This window comes from Chiloscyllium plagiosum, chromosome 25 (genome assembly GCF_004010195.1).
Source record: "Chiloscyllium plagiosum isolate BGI_BamShark_2017 chromosome 25, ASM401019v2, whole genome shotgun sequence".
In the NCBI taxonomy this organism is placed as follows: Eukaryota; Metazoa; Chordata; class Chondrichthyes; order Orectolobiformes; family Hemiscylliidae; genus Chiloscyllium; species Chiloscyllium plagiosum.
Genome location: NC_057734.1, coordinates 18,094,907 through 18,121,193, shown reverse-complemented (window position 1 = coordinate 18,121,193; position 26,287 = coordinate 18,094,907). Strand labels below are relative to the sequence as shown.

At 39.4% G+C, this 26,287-nt stretch overlaps 1 protein-coding gene across 5 annotated transcripts in view; it reads right to left on the bottom strand.

The window, feature by feature from the left end:
- The window catches only part of ttc28 (tetratricopeptide repeat domain 28), a 745,244-nt gene that overhangs the window by 89,809 nt on the left and 629,148 nt on the right, over positions 1 to 26,287 (bottom strand). For all 5 annotated transcript variants that reach the window (XM_043715612.1, XM_043715614.1, XM_043715613.1 and 2 more), the window contains one exon: positions 7,808 to 7,952. In XM_043715612.1, the coding sequence (XP_043571547.1) occupies positions 7,808 to 7,952 (145 nt within the window). The remainder of the gene's footprint in view (positions 1 to 7,807; positions 7,953 to 26,287) is intronic.

Below are 26,287 nucleotides of genomic sequence, written 5' to 3'. Positions count from 1 at the left end.
TATACTCAATTCCTCTTGTTATGTAGGCCAGCATGCTATTAGCCTTCTTCACTATCTGCTGTACCTGCATGCTTGCCTTCATTGTCTGGTGTACAAGAACACCCAGATCTCTTTGTACTGCCCCTTTACCTAAATTGATTCCATTGAGGTAGTAGTCTGCCTTCCTGTTCTTGCTACCAAAGTGGATAACCATACATTTATCCATATTAAACTGCATCTGCCATGCATCTGCCCACTCACTTAACTTGTCCAGGTCACCCTGTAATCTCCTAACATCCTCATCACTTTTCACCCTGCCACCCAGCTTTGTATCATCAGCAACTTTGCTAATGTTATTGCTGATACCATCTTCTATATCATTAATATATATTGTAAAAAGCTGCGGTCCCAGCACTGATCCCTGCGGTACCCCACTGGTCACTGCCTGCCATTCCGAAATGGAGTAGTTTATCACTACCCTTTGTTTCCTGTCAGCCAACCAACTTTCAATTCAAGTTAGTACTTTGCCCCCAATACCATGCGCCCTAAATTTGCTCACTAACCTCCTATGTGGGACTTTATCAAAAGCTTTCTGAAAGTCCAGGTACACTACATCTACTGGATCTCCCTCGTCCATCTTCAGAGTTACATCCTCAAAAAATTCCAGAAGATTAGTCAAGCATGATTTCCCCTTCATAGATCCATGCTGACTCTGACCTACCCTGTTACTACTAATCAGATATGTCATAATTTCATCCTTTATAATAGACTCCAGCATCTTTCCCACCACTGAGGTCAGACTAACTGGTCTATAATTTCCTGCTTTCTTTCTCCCACCTTTCTTAAAAAGTGGTACAACTTTAGCCACCCTCTAATCCGTAGGAACTGATCCCAAATCTATCGAACTCTGGAAAATAATCACCAACGCATCCACGATTTCTCGAGCCACCTCCTTCAGTACCCTGGTATGTCGACCATCAGGCACCGGGGACTTATCAACCTTCAGACCTAACAGTCTCTCCAACACCAATTCCTGGCAAATATAAATTCCCTTAAGTTCAGGTCCTTCAGCCACTGTTACCTCAGGGAGATTGCTTGTGTCTTCCCCAGTGAACACAGATCTGAAGTACCAATTCAATTCTTCTGCCATTTCTTTGTTCCCCGGAATATATTCCCCTGTTTCTGTCTTCAAGAGCCCGATTTTAGTCTTAACCATTTTTTTGCCTTTCACATACCTAAAAAAGCTTTTACTATCCTTCTTTATACTATCCTCCTTTATATCGGAGAATTATTGGTAAGATTGTGCAGCTGACATTATCTGCAAGTGATACACTTAGTCCCTCCTACAGTTCTTGTCAGGCCCTTACTTCTATACTTTGTTCACTGGTTCTAAGTACAAATCAGAACTGAAGAGGTGGGCAGTGCAGAAATAAAATGAGAGGAAAGCAGGTATAAAAAAGTCATTTTGTGGTCCACTTTTTCTTGATACCTAATATTTGAATGCTGAAATTGGTTAGAAACTCTTCCTTTGCCCCCCAAACAGATTTCAAAAAGATCAAATAATTTATTCTAATTATTTCAGTAAACCATGACCAAGTCTTCAATTTTATTTCAATGAGATAGTAATCCTGTGGGTCTACACCTGTTTGCGTATTGAGTTTTCTTGAAGACAGAATGCGAGTGCAAAATAAATTAATCCTTCCCTATCAAAACTTAAGTTGTTATACTGAAAAAGATTTGAACAATGTTCATGGTTAATAGCAGGATGGACCACTTAGAATATGCCAGACATCAGCTGAAAATGAACTTTCACCAGGATGTCTTGGGTAATAATGTTCCAACTGTGCATCTCTCTAATACTTGGAAAACTGTAAACCAAAACTGTTTACAAAACATTGTATTTATATTTCTCAATACAAATATCAAATTGTGCCTTTACTCAGCATACAACTATGTCAATCTGCCTTTCCTTTTTGACCCTTTCATAACATGTGGCAGGATTGTCCATTCAATTGTCTCTTCCCTTTGTTGCCACCAGCCCACACCACACCATCCCAACATTACATTACTTTAATTCTTTTCCAACTTGTCCCACTATGACCAGATACCTCAGTTGAGTTTGTACTTCAGATCGCACAATGTCATCTTGAGTGTAACCAAGATTCCATCCCTGCCCTGTGTTTTTCTCAGCAATAGATGAACTCTTAGCAACATCACTCATAGGCATGGGGCTATATGTTTGCTCTTAGTGCCTACCTTGATTACCTTATCAATATCGCATTCTTAGAAAGTTTGTCCGAAACTCATTTGTCAATGAGCAAGGTATTTATTCAACATAATTTCAGCAAAGCCAAAACTATTCCATGGGGCTCCTTTATGACTTGTTTGAACATTCAATCCCCTCCCCTCACCATTCACTCCAGGTGAACCCAAAAGATTGTAACTTCACTTTTCTATCTCATCCTTAGCTTTAAAGTCCACACTCAAACCACAGCCATGACTGCTTATCTAAATGTGGACTGGACACCTACCTCTGTTCCATTTCAATCACACTCCCGTCTCAATCCTCAGCACCCTGCTAGCTTTAATTTCAACTCGTGACATGTGCTCTCATTGATCCACTGCATTCCACAGTATAAGCTCTAACTTGCTCAAAGTACTGCAAGCTTTACCCTATCTACTGACTCAATCCCTACTCATTGCAAGCCCCTTTACGTCCTTGTGGATAATGCACCTGCCAGAGGCTGAGCATTGCCAAGGGACCCAGGCCACATGTGAATGAGGTTGGGATGGGGGTTGATGGCTGGGAGTGCAGAGGGAATGATGGAAAAGGTTGAAAGAAATAAAAGTGGGAAGCTCTTGGTGAGTTTCCCACCTTCTTGAGGCCATGTTCCTCAATCAGGCAATGTATGTGAGCAAGGAAGAGCCCATCGCCCTCCTCTGGAAGTGACGGCAGAATAAGGCTCTTAAGCGGACATTAACTGCATACCCAAATCCAATAGTGCCGAGGCTTTATGAACCTTCCCCCCCCCCCATACTCAATCTCTCCCCAGAAGCCAATCCGGTCAAGTTCAGAATCAACCTAGTGAACCATCTCTGCACCCCTTCCACTAAGTATGAAGATAACATTAGACTGCAGTGCAATATTGGTTAAACTGTGGTGTTACACTCTGTTACTTCATTGAATCCTGATTTAGCTGAAATAGTGGCAACTATAGAATGCAACTGAATGTAAAACATCCATCAAAGAACCTTCATCTAAAAATTATTCATAATTTAAAAATTTTTAGAATATTGACTGAATCACTTATATGCATAGCCTTATTATAAGTGCCTCATTCATTACAAATAATTTGTTAACGGTTTATGAACTTGATTTCTGGAACGCTATAAGGTAGATTTTGTGAAAGGGTAAACTTGTACAGGATGCTCTGAGCATTAAACCTTTGAGGTCTTCTCACCTCAGAATTTGAGTTCCTTGTTCAAATATATTGTCAAAATTTCAGTTCATCCAAGCATCAAGATGGACAGTGTACTATTTATAAATTGGAAGCCATTCGCACATGTTTCTCTAGACTAGCAATGAAATGGGGCCAATATTCTGGAACAGGTTTACTCTCCGACACATTTTCTGATGAGTTCCAGGGCATTTCATACACAGAGTAAAAATACATTCATAGATTAGTTCAGTGCAGCACAAAAGGTCCTGCAGCTACACTTACAAATTTACCCAAACTAACTTCACAGAATACAAAAAACACTGAGATAAATAGTGCTTTTGAAATCAGAGAAAGGCCAACCAGTACAATGTTATTATGCTGCCCCCTATGGGTGATGTAGATACACAGAAATGCTCATCTAATAAAATTAAACAAAGAACTGTGATGCTGAAAATCTGAAACAAAAACAGAAATTGCTGGAAAGCCACACAGATCAGGCAGAATCCTTGGAGAGAAATAACATTTTGCATTTGCTGACTCTCCATTCGAACTGCTAACAGCTAGGAAATTGTAGTAAATATGGTCAACACGTAAACTCCCAGCACGTGCTGTGGTGCCACAAAGCAACATGGCGATCTGCTTGACTGTTCCGCACTGCCCACTATGATAAGCTGCCTGCCTCTCCCTCTCTACTAAACTGTAATGCAAGCCAAAGAGGCGAGCAGTCTTTAACTGAGCATGGAAATCCCCGTGCACTAAGAAAGCAACATGATATACACAGAGGCTGACAGGCACCAAGCAAATATGAAGTGAGTAAATGCTAATAAAGTAAGCTAAGAGCTGAATGATGTAACTTGAGTAGATGCATGCTTCTTTTTGAGTGCTTGGCAGAAGCTTGCAAGTCAACGGTATTGCTGAACTCCAAAGCAAAGTGCTGAAAGCTTGAAGGGGAGTAGGAAGCAGTCTGAGAACAGGCATGATCATGTGTTAGGATTGGTGGTTTGCTGGTGCCAAATGAATGGGATGAAAGGTCAAGGAGGATTGTGGCAATGGCATAGGCATGGACATTGTTGTGCAGAGCTAGTTGGATTATGGACAGGAGAGGCATTTGGTGAGCTGCAGCCTCAGGTATCCAAAGTAATTTACATACCAGAAATTTCCATTGCCTAGCTTCTTGGTGGCGGAGAGGAGAATTAGAAGTGGCACATAAATAAGATAGTTTGGGGGTTTATTGTGATGTAAATGTGTGGAAATAAAGTAGTCACTGTTCAATGGTGAGATTCTTAAGTCAACATTTAAGGGTTGAGGGGAAAATTGGGAAAAAGACTTTGTCACCTTCAAGAGGCACAGTGGCTCAGTGGTTAGCACTGCTGCCTCACAGCGCCAGGGACCTGGGTTCGATTCCAGCCTCAGACAGACTGTCTGTGTGGAGTTTGCACATTCTCCTCATGTCTGCGTGGGTTTCCTCTGGGTGCTCCGGTTTCCTCCCACAGTCCAAAGATGTGCAGGTCAGGTGAATTGGCCATGCTAAATTGCCCATAGAGTTAAATGCATTAGTTAGGGGGAATGGGTCTGTGTGGGTTACTCTTTGGAGGGTCGGTGTGGACTAGTTAGGCCAAAGGGCCTGTTTCCACACTGTAGGGAATCTAATCTAAAAAAGAATCCAACTCTTCCATTCTTACCATATTTTCCCACCTTACTCTTCATTGCTCATATCAAATCAAGGAGGATAGAATGCTACCTGTTACTTGCAATTTCACTGATGAAAAGAAATGTGGACGTTTAGCACCATCTGCAGGTTTAACTTGCAATTATATAAGAATTTAACCTTCTTTGCTCAAGACATTTGAATTGAATTTGAATTGAACAATTGAACTACCTGGCTGTTATGAATCATTTTGAACCATGAGTCCGTAATAAAAATAAAAATACAGGAATCACATTTATTTTTAACCAGTGACTCACTGCAGAATTCATTTGTTACTTTCAGATCTTTACACTCTTCACTTAGAGGCAATAAAATAACCGCTATTCCTCTGACCATAACCACCTTTACGCCAACTTGTGCCTCCCCATGGCAAGTAGGCTTGATGATGTATATGATTTGGAGATGAAATTGCACCCAAATTCATGACACATGAGTATCCTGCCGGATGCCAATTCAGAACAAAAGCTCACTCGCTGATAATGGCGAGAGTAGGACTTGAACTCTTCACCTTCTATTTATGAGGAAGGAATATTACCGCTAATACAAAAGCTCACTCTAGCTAAGTTGCTGAACAACTTTGTTAACGATGTTGAACCATCATACAAAGCAACTTTGCACAAGTGTATTAACTACTGAGTTAATAGTAATCCTCAAAATTTTAACTCCTGGATTTCTACATTAAACTATAACACTTTGGGACAGAAGTCAGTGGTAAACTTGTCATGGGGGAGCTCTGTCTACTGCATTCTCTAACAGGAATCAGGGTTCCTTCCTTGCATTGAGAACACCATTCTAACAGCTCCAGTGAACCACATTATCGATCTATTTTATTCTCCTATGCGTACCTCCGACATAAGCGGTTGTTCCACAGTAGACATACTTTACAAAATCTAAGTATACATTCACTGTACATTCCACTGTTCTCCAGTATTATGGATAAACTCCAGAGCTTTACTGTGGAATAGGACACATATATAGGACACAAACAATATACACTAACAATAGCAGAATACATGGAACTATTTTTACATATTCTGTATGTCCAGGCAGCATGAGGAGGTGGAGAAGTCAACGTTTCGGGTGCAACCCTTCTTCAGTCCTGAAGAAGGGTTACACCTGAAACGATGACTTCTCCACCTCCTCATGCTCCCTGGCTTGCTGTGTTCTTCCAGCCCTCCTGTGGGCGGCACGGTGGCACAGTGGTTAGCACTGAACAACTTTGTTAACGATGTTGAACCATCATACAAAGCAATTTTGCACAAGTGTATTAACTACTGAGTTAATAATAATCTTCAAAATTTTAACTCCTGGATACTCATGTGTCATTTCATCTCCAAATCATTTCCATCATCAAGCCCACTTGCCATGGGGAGGCACAAGTTGGCGTAAAGGTGGTTATGGTCAGTGGTTAGCACTGCTGCCTCACAGCGCCAGAGACCCGGGTTCAACTCCCGCCTCAGGCGACTCTCTGTGTGGAGTTTGCACATTCTCCCTGTGTCTGTGTGGGTTTCCTCCAGGTGCTCCGGTTTCCTCCCACAATCCAAAAACGTGCAGGTTAGGTGAATTGGCCATGCTAAATTGCCCGTAGTGTTAGGTGAAGGGGTAAACGTAGGAGTATGGGTCTGGGTGGTATACGCTTCGGCCGAAGGGCCTGTTTCCACACTGTAAGTAATCTAATCTAATCCTATTGTCTATCTTGGATTTCAGCATCTGCAGTTTATTTTGTCTCTATTCTATATATCCAGCTGGTTTTCAATGTTTATTTATACAGAACCCACTAAGTGTTTGATGCCATATTCACTATTAATCTTCTTGTTTCATGATGTACATTTTATAAATAGTTGTGCTCATCCTCTACATCCTCTGACTCTGTAATGTTCACAAACATGGGTACACAAACAGAAATAAAGAAGAACTAAGTACTTTTTTTGTTAAGCCACATGGATGACTCTTGTTTACATTTGAGCATACAGAAATTAAAGCTCAGCATTTGTTTCAAAAGCACCTACAAAAGTAGTTGTCATTATGTAGCACTGTCTGATACAAAGCAAGAGTTCTCTTGATGATACTAGCCATATTTCTAAGGATCCTCCAAGTTGCAATCCAGCCTACATATTTCCAATGCACTTGCCAAAAGTTTCCATGAGCTTCATCATACATCTTCTACATATCCTGCTTTGTTTTTCTTTCCATTTCATATCACATTATCCCCTCATCTCATCTTCATTTCCTGCTATTCCACATTAACAATTTTCAATATAACACATGATCCTTCAACGGACAACTTTACAGTACATAACTGTTTCCTATTCATTGTCCTGCACATAACCAAATTTTTCACAAAGTTCCTCAAAAGTTTTCTTTTGTTACAATTTATTAATGGTGTTGCTTTCAGAAAAAGTGCTTTGCTCATTATAATCAGCAACCTCCTGAATGGTTCAAAAGAGGTATATTCTCTAACATGTATTTTCCACTTCCCAGAACAGTTTCATTCATTTTATCAACACCGATATTTATAGCCCAACATAAAAATAAAACAAGAAAATGGATGTCAGGACTTATCACTGAAATGTGACCCCAGTGGTCATTTCTTGACATCTTTTTATCACACCATATTGTTTTGTGCATGTTCATAACACAAATTAAGGGATGCGTCTAGCTTTGTTCTTTATTCACTTACCCCTTCCATTGGGGAAATGAGGAGGTCATAGAGAGCACGAAGAGGTTGCTTATCGACTGAGTTCTGTTTACGAGGCAAAGATGAGGTGGAGTCTTGAAGGCCTGAAGTGTTGCTGCTGAACAGACTGCTCATACTTTGACAGCTCCTGAAAGGACACAATATGACATCATCAAAACCAAAATTACAGCTTCCACATTAGCCTTCAAGTAAGAAAAGTTTATTAGAGTACACTGTTCATTTAAAGTTACCACTACATAATTTTTCCCACTTGTGAAGAAACCCTTTTTGCTGATCAAATGTTAATGGACAAATGTATTACTTTGCTCATTTTTCACACAGACATGCAATCGCACATTCAAATCCAATCAGAAAGATTTCATACTATAATGCACTGCTATTTTAGCACCAGAAAAGTTCCAACATTGTTGTATGTCAATCTGCCTGTAAAGCACGTAAGACACTTTTCACTGTATCTCAGTACATGTGACAGTAACAAATCAAATCAAATGTCAAGCTTACATATTTATACCTGCAAACATAATAAAATAATAAAAATAATAAAATCTGTACACTACTTCTTCCAAAACAACGTGGTGAATAGACAAACTGCATTGTAATAAGATGGTGGTCAAGTGAGCTCTCGTCTTATTAAAGCAACATTCGGCTAAAATAAAAACAAAGCCTTTGGAGAAACTCAGTAGGTATGGCAGCACTCATGGAGAGACAAACGGAATTCATGTTTCGAGTCCAATATGACTCTTCTTTGGAACTCAGTTCTCAGTAACTCAGAACTCAGTAATTTGAAGCACTAATTACATTGATAGGAGTCTGTTCCATTTGTTCACTATTCTGTGTTAGGGAATAATTTCCCAATACTTAATCTTGATCATGGTCTATGAATCTTGCATTAGATCCTATAGTCTTCAGATAATTTAATAACTTGCTTACTCAAGTTATCTGCACCTTTAATTAGTTTAAAACGTTGCAATATATCTCATTTTGGTCTGGCTTTGTCCACATAAAAATAACTATAAATGTGCTGCACAACATCTGGACTCATTCTCCTCGAAGCCTTGCCAATACATTAACCTATTGTTTGAAACAGAACACAGGATTTCCAGGCTCATATGAGGCTGAATAAGGAGCAAGGTGGGCACAACAATTCACAGCCCCTCTAGCTTGTCATCTCATTTATGGACCTTTGGTATGGAGCTAAAGGAAGCAGCAGAGTTGACATCTGCAAGAGTCTGCCAGCCAATTAAGAATAACCCATGGCCTTTTCCAGGGGATCTAGTATTCTCTGAGGCAGGGTTTGAGCTCGTTCCTCATCTGTCTGAACACGGCTGCAGCCACAGACCACCAGTGGACTGTTAAACTGATGCCTCTTATTTCTGATTGGCATTGTTTCCATGATTCAGATTTTCCTTTACAGTTCACTTACGTTGAGTGCCACGCTGAGGACCCCTGGTGATCACTTTTTGTCAAAGCTCATGCAGTCAACAAATGATATTTATAAACTCATAAGAAATAAGTGTGGGGAAATCTTTCAACCCATTGTATCTGTATTCCATATTCAATTAGATCATGAGTGATTAAACTTGTAGCCTTAATGTCTCTTATCTGCCTATCCTCCATAACCGCAACTCCTTTGTACATTAATAATTTAACTCACCCTTGAACATATTCACTAAACCAACATCCACTGCCCTCTGTGTCAGAGAATTCCAAGGAGTAATGATTCACTTGGGGAAGATATTTCTCCTTGCGTCTAACATAAATGAGAGACCCCTTCACTTAAAACTGCGTCCCAGAGTTGTAGATTCACCCACAAAAGGAAACATCCTCTCAGTACTTGCTCTTTAAAGTGCTCTTAGAAACGTGCCTGTTTCAATAAGGTCACTTCCCACTCTTTTAAACTCCAGTGGTATAGATAAACTTCCACATAATTCCTTCATTCTAACAATCTGCTTCACAAACCTACTTCTGAACTACCTTAAAATACAAATATATCCTTCCTTAAGTAAGAAAAGCCAATACTGTGTACTGGCTAATGCTCTATAGTGTTGTAGCAAGACTTCCCCATTTTTATATGCTACCTCCCTTTTACAATGAAGGCCAAAATTTCAACGTGATTTTTAATTACTTCCATTGTCGCTGCATTTTTATATTTTCTGATTCACGTACACTGACCCCTCTGAGCTGAATTATTTATTTCGAAGTATTTACTCTATATGCTAAAATAGTCAATAAAATAGCAATTGACCTCCTGAACACCACATTCTGTACACAGTGACTGCACATGTACAGACTGCCCACCTTTATTTTGTGCTGACTATTTAAGTTGAGGATCTGGAAGCTGGGATAATGGCCCTGACAGCAAGTGTTGGAGTTGTGAGGAAGGGTCTGTGCAGGGTCCAGCCTCCTTTTTGCCTGGGAGTGACAGGAAAATTGTGATAATATTGGGAGGCTGCCGAGAGATTGGGAGAAATACAGAGGCAGCTAGGAGGTAGAAGAACAGGGATGCTGCAAAGAAGAGAGATCAACTTCAAAACAAAATTTTTTAACAATTATTTTGTCATTCCAGATTTTTTATTTTACACACAGCAACGCCATCCTCAGACAGGCAGCTGCTTCCTGTCACTTGATAATGATGTTAACTGTGTTTCTGTCTTTGCGCTATCTAAAAGTGGAACTTATAGGACACTCTTCCCACTTATTTAGCATCATTAGCAAGGCATAACATTTAAAATGCTTTACAAGTGTATTATCCAACTCAATTTAACACTAAAACACATAAGGATATATGAAGGCTGATAACCAAAATATTGGCCAAACAGGTAGATTTTGAGAAGTGTTGGAACCGAGACATTGAGGAGGGATTTGACAGGGAATTCCCGAGTTGAGGGCTGCAGGATCTGGAGGAGTGGCCGTCATTGGTACAGTGACTACAATCAGGAAGGAGTGCACATACCTTAGAGGATTGGAGAGCTGAAGGAGATTACAGACATAGAGAGAGATTAGGCCATTGAGTGACTTAAAAAATATTTAAAATGAGCATTGTTTAACCTGGTGACAAAGTACATCCATTAGTACAAGTGATGGGTGAACGGGGCATTGCTATGTTCTAAGAAATGAGCAGCAGAGTATTAGACAACCTCAATTTGTGGAGGGTAGAATATAGGAGACTGACCACGGTGCACTGGAATAGTTCAAGTCTCGGGGTGACAAAGATATTGATGAAGGTTTTAACAGCAGATGAGCTGACATGACAGGAGATGACAACAATAAAGAGGTGGAAATAGGTTACTGGACATGTTACAAACCAGGTCTGCTGATATCCTTAAATCTTTCAAGTTCTAAAATCAGTGTGATTGTTTCAACAGATCACAACATTATGAAAGCCAACCCAGCAATGAGATTAACCATCCAACTATTCACCTCTAATGTTCATAACGCACAGGGTTAATGTTGAGATATTAGAGCGTTATTTTAGTATTCTTCAACAAGTTAAAACATATCACTACATCCTAAAATTATCATAACTGAATGAAAGGTCTGCATGAAATGTACAAGTACCACATCAGTCACAGTGGCTTCCTCTAACTGTAACCAGATTACTTTACACAGATTACTTTTCTGATGTAATTACATCTTGTACATGTGGCAGAAGCATTGATAAAGGTCTCTAAGCCAATGGAAGGAAGTCAAATAGGCTAGTGGCAACTCTCCAATGTTAGGCAAGCGCAGATAAATTGCCAGCACGTGTCAATGAAAACAGCCAGAAGATTTATGGAAGGATTTTACTATTGTCTGACTGGAAATGTGGTCATTCCTTCCTTGCCTCCAGGTTAAACACTATAAGCAAAGGAAATTCCAAGTTTTGTTTCATACCTATTTACCATTATTTAGAAATAGTTTTAATCGGCAAGGTTCACTAACTAAATAAATTTGATTTGTTTTGTAAGAAGTTGCTTTTCCATCTTATAACTGTAATCTAATTCTGATGATTATTGATCTCTGCCACAGACGTATCAGACACAAACAATGCAGTCAAAAGGAAGGCTCTGTGACTGTTCAAGGCTCTGTCATTTCATAAATATTCCAATTTGTTTTTGGCAACTGTTGAATGAAACAGAACTTTCCTGTTTCAGAACTTATTTTACATCTCCTCTCCTTAATCCCTTCTCTTTGAAATAACAGTGTAAAATCAATGACGCACTAGTGGGACTGGGCTCTGCTAGACATTGTCCTGCCAGCACACTCACACTAGATGGCACTGGAGATTTTCCAATGCATCTTTCTTCCCCTTAACTATGGGTCATCATTGACATGTCATATAACACAGAGGTTTCAAAGTATGGGCATTTCTGTGGTCAAACATTGATTTTTTTTAAACTGCAGCCACAGTAAAATTTTGTTCTGTTCAGTAAATCTGTTTACTTGAAGAATTTGGATTTGTGTATATTTATCAATTGTGCAAAAAGTCAAACCCAACGTTCAGGTGATGTACTGTTACAAAACAGGACTGACTAATCCAGCATTGGCTGCTAAAGGATATGGCCAAGTTGAAAATTGTAGCAATTTTTATGTAGAAATGGAGGCATTCTGCATTTCCAGAGTTGGGGGTTGTACTTGGACTATAGCAGACATTACATATCCACATCAGATGCAGGGTCGTATGGGAAAAACAGAAGTGGCAATGTGTCGTAGTTATCAGTATGGGCACTGCCAACATACCCACGTGCATTGAGGGAGAGAGGGGAGTGTTTGATCATTCTGCTTGTCTTGCAGTGAGGAAGGAGAAGTCCCACCATGTCCTGGGTTGTCATTTTGGTTAGCTTATTAGTGTATATTTGTATAGGGTTTCAGGAACCTTGAGCAACATTGCAATGATGTCACAGTATAAAGAGGACAATGTGGACAGAGTTAAGAAAGATGTGCAGAGAAATGTCTGGAGTAGTTTGACTAACATTAGGCAATAAAGTTCATGGACCAGTCTTTAAGTAATGTTATGCCTCATTGCCAGTTGGAAATCAAGCTTTGCTATTCCCAGAGTTGTCACAAAGTTAAAGATTTTTAAAATTATGCAGAATTCCTAATTTACCTATCTTTTAGACCCAAGTCATCAGAAAGCACGGGCCAGATTTCTGTACTTAATAAGAATTGCTACTGATTACAAAAAAAACTCTAGCTAGATGTTAACATTATGAACCATCGACATGTAAGTCTATTAATTAAAACTCTAACTCTCATAAAAACATTCCCTTTTACACACAGACAGGGAAAAAGACATCAGTTTTACTAGCAGAGGGAAAGACTGGGAAGATAGTTCAGTGGTTTCTATTCACAGGTTTTTGCTGAGGTTATTCTTATGCTGATCTTCCTTCTGCTTCTGATCTTCCTTCTCCAGATCCTTTCACTTGTTTGCAAGAAGCAGAGTGACTGGCTCAGACTTATGAAGTCCTCTGACTTATTATTTAAAAGTCACTTAGAGCAACTGCTGAAGGAAAAGTAAAACTGGGGTTTATTCATGCTCAAAGCAGTTTTATTAAAGAGAATAGAGACACCTCCTGAGTGTGGAAATCTGATGGCTTCTCTCAATCTTGTTCACAGCCCCACACTGTTAAACTGCCTGGAAGCTAATCACCCAGTTTTGACAGAAGGAAAGCCTTTGACATTGATAACTCATCCACACACCAATCCACATGTTGCCAAGTGAATCTCCATTTTTTGGTTCCAGCTTATCTGCAAATCATCCACAATAGCTTGAGCCAGCAGCTGTGCAAACATCACTTCTAACGAGTGGGTCACTTACTTTCAAAACGTGCAGCACTGACTCAACAATCCCTGGTTTTTGAAACATTTCACACCACAATAAAAAATACAGAAGGATAAAAAGGCTCACTTTACAATAAAGTATCAAGGCTCGAGGCTGGTATGTTTCTGAATGCTAATTATCATACGATTTAAGCTTAATACATAGTAAACAGTGTTTTGAAAAGCATGAAAGCATTCTTAACCTTGCCTTATCTCTGACCAGTCTGTCTAAATCTAAACTCTTGGATTTGAGCACATGACAAAAGAAAAAAATACAGTCTATGCTGGGCAATAAGTTGTGTGGTTATAACAGAGAGTATAGCAGAGGGACCCGGATTTATTCAGTGGTGGCATGTGGTCATACAGAAGCAGCTACAGACTGTATTGGATCAAAAACTATGCAACCATATAAAGCAAGAACATTCCACTCTGCACAGCCAGTGGTGGGGCTTGAACAGATGGTACAGTCAGCATGAGCCTCTTACTTCTGTGAGTAAGGCATCCAGTGCAATCAGTAGTAGACAGCAAGCTATTTGAGTGTAGCAGTGGTTATAGTCAACAGTGGACTTCGAGATGTGAAGATATGTTAGAAGGTTAAGAGATCTCAAAGGAAGCATTTTAAACAATGAAGTTAAAATATTGAGAAGGAAAAAACAAAATTAGTTTTAATAGGTAAGAGAAAAGAAAGAATCCCGATTATATGTGCAGCGCGATCAAATAAAATTGAGACTTATTTGGTAACAGGAATAGGATAATACGAGGAACATATCTACTCCTCCCAGGACAATAACCCTGCAAAATGAAGTAAATTGGAAACTCATTGAATGTAATAAGGATGCTGCAGTTTTTAAATGGTGATGTGTTAAAATGTAATTTTACTACTAATTGCAAAGCCGGCAGTGCTAATGCGATCGAACGGCTGACTGATTAAATTAGATTAGACGTGTTGAGATAATTTCGCCCGTATTCTTTATAGGATTTTATATGGAGAAAATGATCAGGAACTGTTTGAGTGACTGCTCATCTGGACGTGATTTAAATAGCTTGTTGGCTGCAAAGTTCTTTGAGATGTTCTGGGATCATAAAAGATGCGCCATTAGTCAAAGTTCTTTCTTTAAATGACATTAAGTTGTAGTGAATACACGAGCCCTTTGAGTGTCACCCAACACTCAGTAAGACAGACTGACTTTCTTTAAACTATACCAGCCAGTTTAATCTATCACACTCTCAAAGATAAGCACAGCTCCTTTCACCTTTTTCAAATGACTTAAAATCAGATTCACTCTACTGAAGAATAAATATTAATAACCCAATAAGATAGTTATGTTAAATAGGCAACATAACAAACAAATTGCGATGTTCAATCCACATTTTCCAATTTTCAAAATAGTTTATACTTTATTTGACTCCTTTGTTTTTACTGGATTCAAGTCATACTGTGCAACATTAATAATGCATTCATTTTCTGTGCACTACTTGTCCAAAATCTTTCCTTATTAAGTATTTTCACAGATATATATTATCCTCTGCAAACTATCCATAGCACATCAGGGTGTACACTCTTCTCTCAGCATGTTTCACATATCTCAGGATGTCCAGTTCTCTCCTCATATAATCCAAATACATTATCCTCCATACATAATTTTCTGTGCCTCAGCAGGCACACCATGTCACAATAGTGGACCATCAATTTTCAATTTCTATCATCTGATTTTAAGATGGTCATCTAACCAAGCTCAGAAAACCACTGTGAAATAAACAAAAATAGTTTGAGTTGAAATTAGCACTTGTATCAACGGGCCCTGAAATTCAGCCAGATGTAAAGAAACCATCATTTCTGAGTTTTGATTTACACCTTGCTAGACATTTCACATATTGGAATGAATGATACCTGCTATCACGTTCGGTAAACGACAATGGTGTGTGACATGGGAATGCACAAGTAAACTGTATTTCTGGAAACAGCTTTTGAGCACAGCAGAGAAGGATAATGGATTTATAATACAGAACTGAAAGAGATTTTCTCTCTCTTTCTCCCTCTCCCCTCCTCCTTCCTGTTTGCTTCAGCCTATTGAGGAACAACACCTTGTGAGTAAACAAATTAGAGAAACATCTCTTCACTGAAAAACTCAAGGATATTTATAGATGGAGCCACTGCTGAGGATATAACACATCCATTAAACAACCATGGTTGCAAGTTCAGATATAACACCTCAAGGACATTTTTAAAAAAATCTACACCTCTTTGACTTTCCTTCTATGCTGGACACACTCTCCTTTATACACTTTATACCTGTTTGATGTAATTTATTATTTCTTTCAGCGTCAGTAAACAAAATTTTTTTTTGTCTGAAGAAAACCTTTTAATTGGTTCGTCAATTTTGACGAGAACAATGTTTTAATTGAAGTGTGATATAGCTGCATGCCAAAAACAAAGAATTAAAAATAATTGCTATGAATAATTGAGGGGCTTTAAAAAAGGGCTTAATTCACCTATCCTGGTTATAACAATTACCTTTCTGAATGACTCACACTATACATGCGTATACGTATTTTGTATACAACATTCTGCAATCCATCCAAGTATCTCAGGCTGGCAAATGATTTTTTTTCCCCAAGTACTTTGAGGCATACACTGGCCTTTCAGCTCTACTCTCACTAACTTTGGATGTACATTATTTTTCTCATCGCTGTTATGACATCCCAAAGTGAATAGTGCGGTCCTGAGCTGTCAGCAACAGCTCATATATATCTCCCCCTATCTACTAACATATCCTGAAGTTATATGTCAACTTCTTTACCCACAATATTTTAAACTGACTGATGGCATTGTTTCTCATGTAAGCTTAAGAAAGATAAGGTTTACCAGGATGTTGCCTGGTATGGTAGAAAGATCGTATGAGGAAAGGCTCAGGCACTTGGGGCTGTTTTCATTAGAGAAAAGAAGGTTTAGGGGTGACTTGATAGAGGTGTACAAGATGACCATGAGAACCTTTTTCCACGTATGGAGTGAGCTATTACGAGGGGGCATAGCTTTAAATTAATTGATAGAGTGTACAAGATGATTAGGGGTTTAGATAGGGTTGACCATGAGAACCTTTTTCCACATATGGAGTGAGCTATTACGAGGGGGCATAGCTTTAAATTAAGGGGTGGTAGGTATAGGACAGATGTTAGGGGTAGATTCTTTACTCAGCGAGTCGTGAGTTCATGGAATGCCCTGCCAGAGCAGTGGTAGACTCTCCCTCTTTATGGGCATTTAAACGGGCATTAGATAGGCATATGGAGGATAGTGGATTAGTGTAGGTTAGGTGGGCTTGGATCGGTGCAACATCAAGGGCCAAAGGGCCTGTACTGCGCTGTATTTTTCTATGTTCTATGTTCTATAAAGGAGTTTTTGGGTTCTTCCTCATGTAGTTTAACTCCTTGAATCTCTAAGCTGAATAGTAAGGAGTATGTTAGATTTCTCAAGGAAAGCACTCTGCCACAACTAATTAAAATAAGTAAGAACTTAGATGATTGTAGTGAAATGCAAGCCTCTCCATGGTGCTGACACCATCAACAATAAATTTTGGAACAGCCTCATTCTGTCATTTTGTGGTTAAAATCTGCGGGGCCCATATGATTCACAATTGGGCAGAACATCCAAGGGATGAAATATCACTCGACTTAGAAAGGTTTGTCAGCAAGATCTATTGAATTTCTGAAGGCAGCCACACTTAACCCAGGACTTGACAGGGATGCTGATGAGTTTGTTGACAGAATGGCACGATCTTTAATGTCAAGGCAACGCAACATCTCCCCTTTGTTATCTGATACCAGTCACTCCTTCCATTCAATGATGAGCTGCAAAATCTTTCTTCTCTTAAGAACTCAAATGATGTGGGCATTGGATGAATATTTAGAAAAAAAATAACATTCAGCGATATGGGAGAAAGGAAGGCAATTTGGAATTAGTAATAGAACCAGTACAAACAAGATGGGTCAAACGGCCTCCTTCTGTGTCATAACAACTCTGTGATTCTGGTAGGTGTTTAAAAATGTGGTTTGCAATCAAAACACCATTGTTCACAGAGCTCCATATGTACTCTTCATTCTCCAAGATCTTAAAAATGTTCAACAGAGCTGCTTTTATGCTTGCAAAATCTTTTTTGGAATCAGGTCAGCTAAACAAAAAAGTACCCCACATGATAGCTTGAGGGGGTTTAAGGAAAAGAGTGTTTTGCAAAACTTAGCCAAAATATTTAGAGAAATAAATTAGGAATGAATTTTTGAACTATATCCAATTTGGCACTGCTTATTTATTTGTCAATTGAAACAATTCTCCTAGCCTTGGTTGGCAGTATGGGGTCAATACAAACAGCACAGGGACAGAGATACAGATACATTTACAGCTGAATTAAATCCAATGGGTCATATCTGTCTCAGTGAATTAACAATTCTATTGGAACGGTGCTTAAACATATTTTAACGAGTATCTTAATCAGTACCCTATCCTGTGGGTTTGTCTGAATATCAAATAGACACAGAGTCATGTTAGCCTTGATGTTTTCCTGAGCCAGTACTTTATCGATTTTCTCACTGCAACTCACAGAGAAAGAGCAACCAGTTGGATAAAGTGCCAAAAGGTCACATCATTATGAGCCACTACCTACAGGAAAGGAGCGCTCTGGGAAAAAAAACACTGAAGGGAAAAATTATCCTCCTGTATAATGATGGTGAAGTCCATCGAACTGGGAAGAAAAGCATTTATCAAGCATTACTGTAAGAATGGGAAGATTATTCCAGTAGAGGGCAATAAAGTATCATGACATGAGTTACCGAAGTTATTGGTGATGAAATGGCAGGAAGCAGCTCCACTGCTTGAATGAAGGATGGATGCACGTTTATCTTTCAAAGCTGAGGCAGAACTAAATAGACTAATCATGAAGTTGAAAGATGGAACTGAGAGGAGAGTAAGATGAGAGAAGAAAAGAGAAATGAGGACCTGGTAACAAGCAAAAAGCACGAACAGTTATAGAATAAGATGAATGGAAGAAACAATTATTGTCTCATTTAGAAGCCTTAGCAGTGACAACTCTGGAAAACAGAAGCACTGTCTCCCATTGATTCATTGAGTGAGGAGCACTCTTGTGAGTTTGGTGCTAATCTTTGCAAAACTGATCATGAGCCATGCTTTACTTTAACATTACTTTGTATAAAAATGACTTTAATATCACATTATCTGCATTGTTCTCTTCCCGCTGTAATCTACTGGCTTTTACAAGCTAAGTTTGCCACTACCTCATAATCCGTGCGGTTTCCAGATTTTGTGATTTCCTGCCACAGGGACTTTGATTCCTTAATGATTTAAAAAAAAATCTAAGATATACAAAGAAACAATTGCTTTGGAATAATAGGTAGTAAACTTGATGAAAGCAGGCACCCACCACATCAAAAGCAAGCAAGGATGGTAGTTAACCACTTGATGAACACACAACAAATGCACTGGATATTGCTTATCAAAATCTGGATACATTATAACACAGAACAACATGGCAATAAAAGGCTGAGTCAATGGAACTGATTCTGCAGACTTACAGAGAAACATTTGCCTGTGAGGCCTTACTTTTACATTATAGCCATGAAATTCTCATATACTTCAGTGTGGATCTGTGTTGATAGCATATTATAAACTAAAACAGAAACAATGATCCTTTGTCACCACCTCTACCCTTCTTTAAATTTACATAAGGGCTATGTCTGATATCATTCACTTGCCTGTGAAAACAGGTTTAGAAGTACTATTTAGAAAGGTTAATGCCTATGGAAAACTGGGAAAGTGCTCAAAATTTCTATTTCTCCATTTGACTATTTTTCAGCAGGTTACAATTCTGGCTTCAGCTCTGCATCCAAACTTTTACATGGTTTACATGGCAAAACAAACAGCCATTTGTCAGAGTGACAGCCAGAGAATGAGAGGAAGTGAACAGCCTTCCTTCTCTAACAGCGAAAGAAAGCAAAATAACACAACGAGAAGTAGCTGAAAGGGAGCATTCCACTCAGGCTTGGCTCTCCTTTACAAGACAACTGGCACATCGCTGATATTGAAAGGGCACTTTATTATCTGGAAGCTATAACAGTCTCATTTGTGCTCCCTCAAAAATAAAATTCCCTCAAAATGAAATGGAGATTCAAATGCCCAATACTAATTCATGCTACTTTCAATATTTGTAGAAATTTTCATGAGCGCTCTGTGCAGATTTTCTATTTACATTCTTGCCCTAATTTGCTCCACTTTTGCACACTAGAGTATAATAGTATTGGCCTTCCTCTGGTACTTTACAAATATGGTCATTTTCTTACCAGTAAGCCTATTCAGTCTTGGATAGCCATTCAATTTCAGAGGTAGCTAAACCTTTCCTAACCAGACATACACACTTTCCATCAGGGGTTGTTAAGTGGCAATTAGGTACAAGATCCTTGCACTGCTTTCTGTTCCTTCACCCAAGACTGTTAAGGGCAACTGCAGTGCTCCACCACCGCTTTCACAGAGTTTGACTAACTGATTACATAGGTGGGTTCCATGCATAATGTGAATACATACAATTAGTCAGTGGCATAGTAGGTCAACACATACTAGTCCCATTGACTTGAACTGGATAATTCCACAAGCCCAAGAACCGAAGAAGATGTACTCACCACAGAAAGGATACTATGCAATGGCACCTTAACTCTAATGAACGAAATGCATATTCACTGTTGTCAGAGAACGATCATAGTCAGAAAGAAAATGCTACTGCCAGAAGTGCCTAGGCCTGTTAAAAATGGTAAACTTTTTTGTTCCATAGTGAAGGTTAAAGCTATGCAAACATTTAAGCATCTAGAACTGTAACTGTGGCAGTGGTTGCATTGGTCAGTCATTTTGCACCAGGCATTGAACTGTCTCGTTCTGACAAATGGTCAATAAATCTGCAAGTTATCTGTCATTAATCTGCTAAGTGCACTTTGTGAGTATGAAGAACTCTAAACTATACAAAGATGTATCCTAATAAACACATAAGGAGATGCAGATGAAATGCCCCACTTTCATTAAGAACAAAGATCAATACAGCACAGAAACAACCACTCTGGCCCACCAAGCCTGTGTCGATTCTTAATCATGATTTAGAATCCCCACTTATTGTCCAAATGCAGTTTCTATTCCTCTGATGGCCTTCCATTTATGTATCTATCAAGATATGCCTTAGACGTTGCTAATGTGCCTGCTTCCACCACCTCCACCAGCAGTGCATCCCAGGCACCCACCACCCTCTGTGTGAAAACCTTTCCCCGCACTTCACCCCTAAACTTATCCCGTCTCATCATGAACCTGTATCCTTTCTAAGATGGCCTTTCCACTCTGGAAAAAGTCCCTGGCCATCCATCCTATCAATGCCTCTCATAATTTTGTAGACCTCTATCAGGTCACCACTCAGTCTCTGTCTTTTGAGTGAAAACAATCCGAGTTTATCCAACCTCTCCTCATACCTAAAGTCCGCTAGACCAGGCGATATCCTGGTGAACTTCTTTGCATACTCTCCAAAACATCCATAATCCTTCTGGTAGTGTGTGGCAACCAGAACTACATACAATATTACGAATATAACCTAACTAAAGATTGCCAACTTGGCAACTTTTATATTCAATGCCTCGATCGATGAAGGCAAGTGTATTGTATGCATCCTTGACCAGCTTATCCACCTGTGTGATCTTTGGACTTGTATGTCCAAAGACCCTGTGTATGTCAATGCTCCTAAGAATTCTGCCAATTATGGTATAATTCATACCTGATTTTGATCTTCTAAAACGTATCACCTTTGTCTGGATTAAACTCTATGTGCCATTGCTCTGCCCAAATCTGCAATCTATCTATACCCCACTATATCCATTTAAAAACTGTAAAACTCTGACCCACTATCTATTTATATTTTTATCCAGGGTGAAAAGAAACAAAAATATGATTTTTTAACAAAACTTTCTATACAAAAACATCAAAATTAAATTAATCAAATTTGATGCAGTACACTTAGCATTAAAAACCACAAAAATGCGTTTACAGTTTTAAAAATGTTATGTCATTAATCAATTTATTTCCTTGACGTCTGGAATTACATACACTGCCAATGAACAGGAAAAGGTTAGTTCAGGAGGTTATTTACATAAATGTTTACCAGCACTAGTGTAAGTGCATTAATACTTAAAATAATGCATACACCTTTTCAATGCAGCAACCCAGTTATGAGGTGTCATGATTTTAATCTCCCTTCAATAAGTTTTTGAAATTACAGTGCACACTTGTGTAAAGCTTGGGTTTCTAAGACTAAATTTCAGAGGGTCAACTTCATGAGAAATAATATTTTAGATAGATTGAAATCCACTCTCTGCCTTCATTCTGCCATCAATTAAGTGTCAAATAAGAACCTGTTCACAGCACACCCACCCCCCCAAAAACAGCTCCAAAGATGGTATAAGTATCTTTAATACTGATGTTTTAATCGTAAATTACTAAACAATCTCTATGGCTTGATTTCTTTGAATGAATCAGATTTATCAAATTCATCAAAAATGCTATATATACAAATTTATACAATTTAAGTAATTTTTCATTGTGTAAAAACTACTGCTACTTTGGCAGCATAACATGCACTAAATGAATATTAAAATCCACAAGGTTAACCCTCTTCCTTGTTGCCAGAATCAAATAACATGCTCCTAGTCTGAATGGCATAATCATGTTGTGGTTCTGTTTGTCAAGCTGGGAATTTGTGTTGCAGACGTTTCATCCCCTGTCTAGGTGACATCCTCAGTGCTTGGGAGCCTCCTGTGAAGCGCTTCTGTGATCTTTCCTCCGGCATTTATAGTGGTTTGAATCTGCCACTTCCAGTTGTCAGTTCCAGCTGTCCGCTGCAGTGGTCGGTATATACAATGTATTCGCCAAATTAATTTTCAACTTCATTAAAAGTTAAAAATTATAATGATGTCTGCATAATCATTTGATTCATAGAGACCCGGATTAAAAGCTGTACTCAAAGTTTGTGAGAAGATTTGTAGCTTGGGTGCTCGTTGTTGTGGTTCTGTTCGCCGAGCTGGGAATTTGTGTTGCAGACGTTCCTGGGACAACACTACTATTATAGGACAAGCCAAACAGAGAACAGCCAGGGAATTCCTAGAGGCATGGCATTCATCCACAGATTCAATCAATAAGCACATCGACCTGGACCCAATATACCGACCACTGCAGCGGACAGCTGGAACTGACAACCGGAAGCAGCAGATTCAAACCACTATAAATGCCTGAGGAAAGATCACAGAAGCGTTTCATAGGAGGCTCCAAAGCACTGAGGATGTCACCTAGACAGGGGATGAAACGTCTGCAACACAAATTCCCAGCTCGGCGAACAGAACCACAACAACGAGCACCCGAGCTACAAATCTTCTCACAAATTTTGGGCATAATCATATAGATCACCTACATCATACTCACTATATTATTGACCATTTCAATCCACCAATAATCATAACCTTTCTTCCCACACCCCTCCAACCCATTCAATCGGGATTTGCTAGCATTGTAGCTGATATGCTGCCACCCTTGATGAATGCGCGCTGTCTTCCAAATATTCCACTTTTTTCATGTTATCCTTGAAGGGCTAACTCAGAGAGATATCCAGTGGATGAACAAAGCTGGTTAGACCAGTGGGAAGTATTCATTTGCAATGTAACTTCAGCAATAATATATACCATCACAAGGGGTGATCTTACATGTCCCAGATGAGAAGACTTCTTCTTTTTACATGATCCTCCCGCTCGGAAGGTCCAAGATCTTCTCGGCCATACTTTCAAACCACATTCACCGATGTGTCCTTTTCATGAATGTGGAGAAGTAGCAGATCATTGAGCACAACCTCTAATAAGGAGCTTGACCACCAAAAATCCAGCTGTTAGGGTGGCCACAGTCCTGATGGTGAGTGGTTTTCCCCACAAGGGTACAATTCTCTCATGTTGGAATTGGTAATTGTCTGCCAGTTGTGCGGTGTAAATGTTACTTCCCACTTCCCAGCCAAAGCTGAAAGTTGCCCAGGTCTTGCTGCAAACTGCTTCAGCATCTGAGGAGTTACTAGTTATATCGACAATGTGGAGTGTAAGGACGATTACTGATAAAGCAACAAAGATGCTTGGGCTTAGGACATTACCCTGTATATTGGGGCCACAATAGCTTGTGATGTCAACAAAGTCACCACCTGCAACAGAAACTTGACCCTTGAATGTAAATTGGCATCCAAGATCAACAGAGGGTAGAAAACTCATGACAAATGCTTGGATAGTGAGCAGACTTGCATGACGAGCCACATATGGTCACAAACCAGCTGTATGTTGAAAGAGTGGACTCACACAATTAATAAAGATATAGCCATTCATATAAAATAAAGTTCATGCATTTGGTGGCATCTTGCACCATGAACAAACATTAATCATGCAGTGCTTTCTTGTCCTGCATTACTCCTTTCAAATGGAAGTAGCAGTACATATCTTTAGTATAAATGCTGAGGGTGATGACACCCTTGCCAGCAACAGTTATGAGAGTGCGATGCTGAAAAAGCACAGCAGGTCAGGTAGCACCCGAGGAGTAGGAGAATTGATGAAGGGCTTATGCCCAAAACGTCAATTCTCCTACTCCTCGGATGCTGCCTGATCTGCTGTGCTTTTCCAGTACCACACTCTTGACTCTGATCTCCAGCATCTGCGGTCCTCACTTTCTGCTGGCAACAGTTATGGAAGCTCAATGAAAGCCTCATACAATGCCTCTCAGCAAAACTGTGGTGCTCCTTGAATATCCTCCATCGGTAAGGTTTCCAGTTCAGTATTCTCCTCTGCAGCTTGAACTTAAAACTATTCCTTTCACTCTGCCATATCTGTAGTTAGACTAACAGTGCAAAAGGTGCAAAACCCTCTGCTCTGCAGACAAACTGAAACTACCAGAATGAATCAACACAGCAGACATCACTCGCCAGGAATACTAAGCCAGCAACTAACCCATAAATACTTGATGACTTTAAATTGTGGTGGTGAGGGGGCTTTCATGCCAGAAAATGTCATGTTGTGCTGTATAGGCTGGCAGGGGAAGTGCTAGGGTGGCCCAGTACCATTTTCCATTGTGAATGCTACTACTCCTGCCAACAGTATGACCTCCTTTGCCAAGGGAGCAGAAGGTGCATATTTAATTGGAGGTTTGTGAACACTTACTGGACACTTAGTTTTCTAAGCCAACGTGTTTTAACAGGATTCTTTTTTGGTAAGAAGGGGTTAAATTAATATGACTTAATTTTGTCCTGTGTAATGAATCATGCACAAGAATCATGAGAGTTTCCTATTTAATTTACCTGCAAGACTGTATGTGTGCTGTAACAAAATACACAAGGATACCCAATGGAGAATGCAGTCAGTTATCAATGCCAGAACATCTAAATGGCATTGATCAGTCAGTTAAAACCCAGTAATAGTGCATGTGAACCCTGTGCAATTGCTCCATTAATAAATGCTTGACAAAATGAAAAAAGAATGCAAGGCGAGAAAAGCTTCGCTTCAATGATCAGGCATGTGAAGAACAGCACGAGGAGTTTAGAGGAAGGAGAAACAGAATGTGTGTCAAGAATGATCACACAATCCCACCTCTTGAAAAGGATGAATAATGCATGAAGGGTAGCAAGTTGCTGAAAGAGTCAATATTCTCTCTGAAACACATAAGATTTCCAAGATCATGGGGAAAAAAAGATGACATACTGAAGAGACTTACAAAGATATGTTGCCTTACCATTTTGCACGGCAAACACATGAATAATCCAGCAAGCAGCCGGTAGTGCAAGATGGATTAGTTGGCTTCCTACTTGTGCTGTAAACTGCTATGCCTCTAAGCACCTGCTATAAGAAAATCAGCCCTGCAAAACATCTAATTCCATCCTGTTCAACATGTGAAATGGTGTTAACCAATGCAATACTGGCATGTGACTTGCAGAACAAGGGTTTAGAAAAAGACAAAGGGAGGCAATGTACATGCCAACCTGTGCACACAACAAATTAAGAAAAACTGATTCACAACAGGGATGCATGCATGCCAATCTAGCAAGATAGTGTCTGTTCAGTTGGAAGCATGCAGTGTTCACTGAAACTGTCTAACTACATGGAATAGTCAAAGGTGTGTGTGTGTGTGTACATACAATATTAATAGACCAAAACCTCGCTGGTGTTGAGTAATTGAGATCGAATCATTTCAGAATTTTCTGGACAAAACAATGACAGTAGGAATGCCTGACCACAAGTGCGTGAACTGGAAAACACTGAAGATGCAGATTTTGAGCATAAAAATGGCTGTAATGTTATCAAGTGATAATAAAAACTGCTGGACTTACGCAAATACTGTATTTGTCATCATTTCCACCTTTTCTGATGCTGTAAGCCTAAGTTGATCATGTTTTCCCACACTGCTGCAAAACGGGAGGAGGGACAGTGAAAGAAATAGAGACAGAAGGAGAATGATAACAAAGGTGAAAGCCAGAAAGAGCCAGAGGGAGGAACAAGAGAGAGCAAAATGGAGAAATAAACTGATAAAGGAAGAGGAAAACAGAGACCAGAAAAATGGACTTT